The sequence below is a fragment of the Micropterus dolomieu genome, linkage group LG04, assembly GCF_021292245.1.
Source record: "Micropterus dolomieu isolate WLL.071019.BEF.003 ecotype Adirondacks linkage group LG04, ASM2129224v1, whole genome shotgun sequence".
Taxonomy (NCBI): Eukaryota; Metazoa; Chordata; class Actinopteri; order Centrarchiformes; family Centrarchidae; genus Micropterus; species Micropterus dolomieu.
Window position 1 is genome coordinate 33,820,520 of NC_060153.1, and position 8,199 is coordinate 33,828,718.

At 52.0% G+C, this 8,199-nt stretch overlaps 2 protein-coding genes across 4 annotated transcripts in view; one reads left to right on the forward strand and one right to left on the reverse strand.

Moving 5' to 3' along the window:
* Positions 1–1,438, reverse strand: part of aars2 (alanyl-tRNA synthetase 2, mitochondrial (putative)) — a 27,965-nt gene extending 26,527 nt beyond the window's left edge. The window contains exon 1 of one of the 2 annotated variants that reach the window (XM_046047776.1): positions 1,092–1,438. The gene's annotated coding sequence lies outside the window, so the exon portion shown is untranslated. The remainder of the gene's footprint in view (positions 1–1,091) is intronic. The other variant, XM_046047777.1, reaches the window with a different exon arrangement.
* The window catches only part of alg13 (ALG13 UDP-N-acetylglucosaminyltransferase subunit), a 15,477-nt gene continuing 8,453 nt past the window's right edge, over positions 1,176–8,199 (forward strand). The window contains exons 1-15 of one of the 2 annotated variants that reach the window (XM_046047778.1): positions 1,176–1,462; positions 2,295–2,378; positions 2,580–2,630; positions 2,711–2,757; positions 3,076–3,148; positions 3,315–3,396; positions 3,483–3,648; positions 3,851–3,914; positions 4,530–4,647; positions 4,893–4,957; positions 5,436–5,536; positions 5,736–5,821; positions 6,097–6,367; positions 6,501–6,608; positions 7,309–7,453. In XM_046047778.1, the coding sequence (XP_045903734.1) occupies positions 1,343–1,462; positions 2,295–2,378; positions 2,580–2,630; positions 2,711–2,757; positions 3,076–3,148; positions 3,315–3,396; positions 3,483–3,648; positions 3,851–3,914; positions 4,530–4,647; positions 4,893–4,957; positions 5,436–5,536; positions 5,736–5,821; positions 6,097–6,367; positions 6,501–6,608; positions 7,309–7,453 (1,581 nt within the window). In that variant the 5' untranslated portion in view covers positions 1,176–1,342. The remainder of the gene's footprint in view (positions 1,463–2,294; positions 2,379–2,579; positions 2,631–2,710; positions 2,758–3,075; positions 3,149–3,314; positions 3,397–3,482; positions 3,649–3,850; positions 3,915–4,529; positions 4,648–4,892; positions 4,958–5,435; positions 5,537–5,735; positions 5,822–6,096; positions 6,368–6,500; positions 6,609–7,308; positions 7,454–8,199) is intronic. The other variant, XM_046047779.1, reaches the window with a different exon arrangement.

Consider the following 8,199-nt stretch of genomic DNA (forward strand, 5'->3'; position numbering starts at 1 on the left):
ATCATCATTTTAACATTTAGAACTTTTCCCATTTTGTTTTTTAGCTCCTCCGATAGTCTGAGTGGGTTTAAGGCTTTGTCACTTTTATCTTTGAATTTAACTATCATCCTAAATCCACCCTCCTCTTCAGATCTTGGCATTTTCCTTGTGCTTTGGGACTCGTCACTCTCACTTCCACTTCCATTGTCAGATCTATCTCTTTTTTCAGATTGTCTGGACTTTTTGTCATTACTCCCAGCACCATCACTAGTTTTCCCCTTCGGCGGCATAGCCCATCCCTCGTTGGGGAGCTGCCTGCTGCTTCAGCTCACAAAACAAACTCTCACAGGAGATGCCAATTGAGATATCAAATACTTGTCCCTTGTAAGATTAATGAGTCACAAAGTAATTTGAATCGCCCTCCAAACCGTACAACTCCTCCTAGCCGTGAATCATCCAGTCTCAACCTCTTCGATAGCGCCTCTTCCAATCACTCCCTGCCTTCCCTTGCTAACATTGACCTAGCCACATCACGTTAAAGTAATCAAATGTAAGCAGCCTGTTGTCCTGCTTAAAGATGTACTTTAACTAGCTGATAACAGACTTAAATACTTTGTGTGATATTTATATGTATTTTCCTCAGGGGTGGGCAAAGTACACAGATCCTGTAAAAGTACAGATACTCTTGCTAAATATAAATCCACTAAAAGTACTTGAGTACAAAAGTACCTGCTTTAAGTATCAAAAGTAGAAAGTACTAATAGAATTTAAAAATACAGCAAACTCTTTCTTATTGATTAAACAAATTAGGAACAGGCTTCCTTTACTCACTGTGTTCAGATGCTTTACTGCAGTAAAAGTATTAAGACCATACAAGTAAAAGTCCTGCACTGAAAATGTTATTTAAGTAAAGGTATGTGAGTATAATCGGGAACATGTACTTAAAGTATTAAAGTAAAAGTACTCTGTGTCCTGTGACTGTTGTACTGTTATATATTATTATTGCTGTAGTTGTTTTTTTTGCAGTATTTCTGCAAACTACTTTTAAAATATCTATAATACTTTCATCACAGCCTGAAGTCCTCACCACAAGGTGGCGCCCTTGCAAGTACCTCTAACTTGTGCGTGAGTCCGGTACTTGAGTCCAGTACTGGTCCCGTGTTTGCTCAGTGAGTAGATGTTGAGTCTCTTCTGTCCGAGCCTCGGCGGGTCCCTGAACGCCTCAGCAGCAGCAGGGAGTCGCGCGCTGATCAGACCTGATTAAACTCACCTGGCGGCGTCACGGCGGCGGCTCGTGCTGTCTGAAGCGGACCGTGTTAGCCGAGTTTACCGTGAATGTTGAGCAGAGTTTTCCGGCGGCGGGATGCAGAAAGGCCTGAAGAAGTACTTCGTCAACATGGACGAGTACCTGTGCAGCCTGGGCCTCTACCGGAAGATGGTGGCCCGGGACGCGTCCAGCCTGTTCCGGGCCGTGTCAGAACAGGTGAGCCGGGCTGAAGGTCGCAGCTAACGGCGGCGGGGCGGCGGGGTCAGAGGTTAAAGTAAACTCTGTTTGGTGCAGCAGCTCTGAATGAGCCAGACTCTGTTACCATGGAAACGGGTCCCTCAAAACTACCAGGACCCGATTTAAAGGAGGACTAGGTGGGTCAGGAGGTCAGGTGGACTAGGTGGACTAGGTAGGTTAGGAGGTCCAGGTGGACTAGGTGGGTCAGGTGGACTAGGTAGGTCAGGAGGTCCAGGTGGGTCAGGTGGAACTAGGTAGGTCAGGAGGTCCTGGTGGACTAGGTGGGTCAGGAGGTCCAGGTGGGTCAGGTGGAACTAGGTAGGTCAGGAGGTCCTGGTGGACTAGGTAGGTCAGGAGGTCCAGGTGGGTCAGGTGGAACTAGGTAGGTCAGGAGGTCCAGGTGGACTAGGTAGGTCAGGAGGACTAGGTGGGTCACTGTGATCTGATGGATCTGGGTTTCATGTCTCAGGTTAATTCATCGTTTAGCTTTTCTTAATCTTGCGTGGCAGTAAAACAGCTTCTGATTGGTCGACCAGAAGAAGGTGTGTGACTTGTGGGGTCCCGCCCGTGGGGTCCCGCCCGTGGGGTCCCGCCCGTGGGGTCCCGCCCGTGGGGTCCCGCCCGTGGGGTCCCGCCCGTAGGGCCCCGCCCGTGCCGTCAGACCGTGTTATCTAAATATTTATGTGTTCACATGTAAATGATGTGAGGATCAGTTTGATCAGGTGCAACAGAACCTGAACTGGACTGTGAGCTGATTGGTCGGTTGACGTCATGGTTACAGGTGTGTGTGTGTGTGTGTGTGTGTGTGTAGTTGTATTTCTCGCAGAACTACCACCAGAGGATCCGTCAGGACTGCGCCAACTTCATGAGAGCCAACAGGAGCAACTTTGAACCGGTGAGTCCCTGAGGGACCTGATCAGGATCCGAGCAGGTTCGACAAACTCTGAGCTGACTGATCATCACAACATGACGGCCGACTCATCGTTGATCAGGTTTCAGCTGAAACCGGAAACACAAAGTTCCTGATCTCGCTGAAACTGTTTGTTAGGACGCATCATCAGAGCGTCTCTCGGTAACACGCCGTCTTCTCTTTCAGTTTGTTGAAGGTTCATTTGAGAAATATCTGGAGCGTCTGGAGGACCCCAAGGTGAGCGGCCGTGACCTTTGACCTCACGCTGAGCTGTGTGTGGCCGTGTGTGACGGCGTGTGTGTGTGTGTGTGTTTCAGGAGACGGTGGGTCAGGTGGAGATCAAGGCTCTGTCTCAGCTCTACAGGTGAGAAACTGATCACATGACTCTCTCTGAGTCATTGAAGGTCTGTGTTTATTGGATGAAAGTGTACCTGGGTGATGATGTCATCAGTGAGCAGCCTGAGGGTCTGAACTGGATCAGAACCAGAAGTGACTCTGACTGATGTCCTCACATTGTTTCTTATAGATTCAAACGGTCCAATCAGAACGCAGCAGGCAGCTGTTTATTCCTGCTGTTTAGTAATCATGTGATCAGATGATGTCATCCTTTTCCTGTCTTTATGCTAAGCTAACGGCTGCTCGCTGTAGCTTCACGTGTGTGTGTGTGTGTGTGCGCGTGCAGGCGTTGTTTCCTGATCTACCGTTACCCGGGGAAACCAGCCACGGTGATCTCGGAGGCCGACTTCGTTGACAAGGTGAAGTTTGTGTCCTGCAGACTGAGCTGTGATTGGCTGATCAGCTTTAAACACTCAAGGCCTCTTCCATGGATGTCGCCATGTTGCACGCCATGTTTGGGGGGGGGCTCATTAAAACTCTGATGTAATTGGTCAGCACTGACTGTCAGTCTTCTGTGTTGCCTAGGTGACACTGTGTTGCTCCATCAACGGTCACTATGACATCGTTTACCCGAGGAGTTACCCCGCCTCCGCCGCCCTCTGTCAGTGTGAGTACTGATCAGTGATTGGTAGATGAGTGATTGACAGGTTTACAGGGAGTGTGTGTGACGTTGTGATGTGTGTGCGTGTGCAGCGCTCCTGTACGAACTGCTCTACACTCAGGTGTTCGGGTTGGAGGAGGCGGAGCTCTGTCAGGCCATGGAGGTCTTCAAGGTCGGAGGTCGTCGCTATAGAAACAGCCCATCGATGTGTAGCGACATCGACATCGGCTACGACACACCTGAGGACCGCGGCCACAGGTACACACACCTGTGACAAAGCTGACGATGTAGAGATGACACCACGGCTCATATGTAACAGTAATCTGCTGTTAGAGCGGAGACGTCGCCGCGCTCTCACCCTCAGCTCGCCACTTCCTGTTTGTTTTCGGCGCTCTGCTGGTTACGCTTGAACGCCATGATGACATCTTGTTGTACTCTGTGTGTTTGTTTTATCCTGCAGGGACGAGTCTGAACCGGGTGGAGCTGCTGAGGAGAAACTCCGAGCTGGGACAGACGACACAAAGGTGGGAGGGAGGCTGAAAAGGTGCTGGGTCCCGACTGGGGCCCCGGGTCTTGACTGAGGTCTGGGGTCTTGACCGGGGTCCTGACTGGGGTCCGGGGTCCTGACTGGGGTTCCCGGGTCCTGACCGGGGTCCCGACCGGGGTCCCGACCGGGGTCCTGACTGGGGTCCCGACCGGGGTCCTGACTGGGGTCCCGACCGGGGTCCTGACTGGGGTTCCGACCGGGGTCCCGACCGGGGTCCTGACTGGGGTTCCCGGGTCTTGACCGGGGTCCTGACTGGGGTTCCCGGGTCTTGACCGGGGTCCTGACTGGGGTTCCGACCGGGGTCCTGACCGGGGTCCTGACTGGGGTTCCGACCGGGGTCCTGACTGGGGTTCCGACCGGGGTCCTGACCGGGGTCCTGACTGGGGTTCCGGGGTCCTGACTGGGGTTCCGGGGTCCTGACTGGGGTTCCGACCGGGGTCCTGACTGGGGTTCCCGGGTCCTGACTGGGGTCCCGACTGGGGTCCCGACCGGGGTCCCGACCGGGGTCCTGACCGGGGTTCCCGGGTCTTGACTGGGGTCCCGACCGGGGTCCTGACCGGGGTCCTGACTGGTCGTTGTTTTTATTGTCCAGCCTCCTGCAGATGCCCCGCCCCCCTCCAGACTGTCTCTTCCTTACAAAGTGATGAAGTCTCTGGACGGAGAGGTTTACAGGAACCTGGAGTTTGACGTCTGGCAGGACACCTGCAAAGGTAACCCACGACTGAAGTACAGAGTCCTGGTTCCTGATGGAACTTACAGGTTCATAAAGTTTGAAACGTTGATGAGAAATGAAGTTATATTGTTGTTTGCAAATGTCCTGCCACCAGCTTACAATGAAACTTCAGGTTCAGATTGTTGGTCAGTAATATTTATTTCTTGTGTGTCTGAAGATTTGAGTTTGAAATCTGTACGTGACAGAAAAGATCTTCAGATTCTGTTTCTCTGTGTGACTCAGAGATGCAGAAGACCGACTACATGGTGTTCGCAGGGAGGCAGTACTTCCTCGGAGACAAGTGTCAGGTAACAAAAACCCTCGACCACACTGACGACTTCAAAAGCTCACTGCAAATACTACGGGGTCGGGGCCCGCCGCCTGTAGTGCCTGTAGTACGGGGGGCGGGGCGTCGGGGTCGGGGCCCGCCGCCCGTTGTGCCTGTAGTACGGGGGGCGGGGCCCGCCGCCCGTAGTGACTGTAGTACGGGGGGCGGGGGCCCGCCGCCCGTAGTGCCTGTAGTACGGGGGGCGGGGGCCCGCCGCCCGTAGTGCATGGACGTCTCCCTGAATCTCTTCACGATATTATTTACTGCTGACTCTGAAACACCTAAATTCTCTGCTGTTCTGTGTGAAATGTTCCTTTGGACTGTAGAAGAGAAGGAAGCTGCTGCAGCACAGTTAGAGGTCTTTCCTTCTGTACGACTGACAGACAATAGACAGGAAGTGAAAGCTGATTTGCTGTTTCAGCCTCAGGCGTCTGTAGTTACCTGTCTGTGTGTTTCAGGTGCGTCTGGAGCCGAAGGGGAAGTACTACAACGCCTTCATCCAGGAAGTAGGAACGCACTCGTCAGCAGTCACCGTCTTCATTGAGGAGCTGGGAGAGAAGTAAACCTGATACTGACTCAAGTGGACCGGACTACGTGTTCTTTAGTTTACTGGTCCTCTCACAGAAGCCTAGCAGCTGGTTTAGGAAGTCGTCACAGTTTAGGTTTTGGGAGAAATGCGTGTCAGTGAGGGATCAGACTGTGAGCTGCAGTTTCAACACTGATCAGCTGACCTTTAACGTTTCCTCTCTGTGTGTCAGACACCTGGTTCCTCTGACTGATCTGAAACCGGTGAATCCAGTTCCGGCCTGGAACGTTGCTGCTCCTGCTAGAAAAGGAGATCTGGGTACGTAGATCCTGATCCACTCTTCTGTCCGGCTCTCTGAAGATATTTACTGTTAATTTTCTTCATATCAGTTATAAAAATGACCTGTTTAAGATTTAATTTCAGTTTGAGTTTACCCTCTGGATGTGGTTTCTCTTCTGGGCCTGCCGTGACGCCCTACCTACCGTGACGCCCTCCCCCACCTAGCGTAACGTCCCAAACGAAAGTAACGCCGCCCTCCCTGACGTACCCAGACGACGGTAACGCCGCCCTCGCTGTCTCCCTGTCTCTTTCAGACTTGGACTCTCGTGGCCAGCGTCATCACCGCCATCGGTATTTCAGGAAGTCTCGCGGCAGCAGTGGAATGAAGGGGGCGGAGCTGTTGATGCCGTTACCGTCCTCTTACGGAGGGCCCCCCCCCTCCGGCTTGCCCCCCCGCTTCCAGCCAGGAGGTCACCCCCGCCCGCCTCCTCCCCCATCACCAGGATCCATGACTTACGACCCCTACGCCCCCCCACACCACCACCACCACCCCACAGCCAGACCGCCTCGCTACGGGGCCTCCAGGTGGGACTTTGTACCTGATACACACCTGTGTGTTACCTGCTGACACACACACCTGTCTGCTACCTCATGAATACACACTGATACTGTGTGTGTGTGTGTGTGTGTGTGTGCCTGTCTCATGGATTCTGGTCAGAAGCTCCACCCGTTTCCTGAACCGTCACCTGATTGGTCCACAGTTGACCTATTACCACCCTGGCAGACGGTATTACCACGACTACGACAACTACACCTTCAGGTCACGGTGAGCACAGATTTAAATCTGTGAACATGTCGACTCGCAATGATTTATTTTCTTTTTTAAATATCTACACTTGCTGCCATTAAGTCAAATCACATGACAATAGGTAACCAGAACAACTTGATTAGTTTAGTTTTCCTGTATCTATTTTGTATTTAAATAATTTAACTTGAGGTTTTATGAATATATTTAATTCTAATGAGGTCTTAATGTCCCTGTTTCTCATAGCTGCTTCAGTTGGTCTCTTCAGGCTCCGCCCACACTCCTACGTCTTTATTTACAGACCTTCTGCTGCATTTCCACCTCCTGTTCAGACTAAAACGGTGAAGTCTGAAAACGCCGCTGACCCCGTTTTGGTTTTCAACACTGGGGTAGCGTGTTAGTGCACACGGGTGGAAACGATGACGCTCACGTTTGGCTTCCTGATTGGCTCTTGTCAGTCAGTCGAAGCAGAAACACGATGCTGCTACTGACAGTTTTTTTTAACATTTGTTGTACTGTGTAAATAACACTTCTACACTTGTACTCTGCATGTCTCCGTATTTACTTTGCGTCGACTCCCAGTCTGTTTCCCGCCGCCGTCTCTCTGTCCTCCCGTGTTCCTCGCAGTAACAGTTCCACCTCGCTGTCGCAGACAAATCTCTGCTGTGGTTCTTCACCATCGCTGTTCATCTCTAGGAGAACTTTGTTCTTGTTTGTTCAGGCGCAGTCGGCGTCAGCTGGCGGCTCTGAATAAAGAGTGTCAGTTTGGTTTCTCTGCGGAGTCGGAGGAGCAGACGGACCTGGACGCCACCATCACGTACTACCAGCTGGACGACGGCAGCGACGGCGTCTTCCCTCCACTGCAGGTGAGAGAAACCAGAACAACTCCGGTAGAGGATCCGAACTGTCGAGGACTGAGATTTGGTTTGTCTTTTTAATTGAACTACAGAACTAATTCTTCTGAAGGTAATTAAAGGAAGTGAAGCAGAACTGAAAACACAGTTTGAGTCCCAAAGTTTGTGTCTCTGTCACTTTGACTTTAACAGCTAAACTGCGTCACGTGACGGGATGACGGAGACGCGTACGGACACGTTAGAGACTTTGACTTTGGACCATTGACGGTATAAAATAAGTGGGCGTAGCCGCCGTGATGTCACCCGTCTTGAGTTTGGCATTGTGGTCGTCGCCATCTTGGTTTTTTGGAAGGACACGTGACCATGTTTGGACAAGAGGGTGGAGCTAGCTAGCTTGGTTAGCAAGTTGCATCTGCAATAAACTCATCAGGAAAGTGTTTACTGAGGGAATAAATCAGCTGAGAAGTAGAAAAGTTTTCTCACAGACTTCTATACAATCACACTTCTTTCTGCAGCTGGTGGAGTCGCCCCCTGCTGGCTGCTAGAGAGGACGCAGGTTTAAGGCGCCCCTTGCTGGCCGCTAGAGAGGACGCAGGTTTAAGGCGCCCCCTGCTGGCCGCTGGAGAGGACGCAGGTTTAAGGCGCCCCCTGCTGGCCGCTGGAGAGGACGCAGGTTTAAGGCGCCCCCTGCTGGCCGCTGGAGAGGACGCAGGTTTAAGGCGCCCCCTGCTGGCCGCTGGAGAGGACGCAGGTTTAAG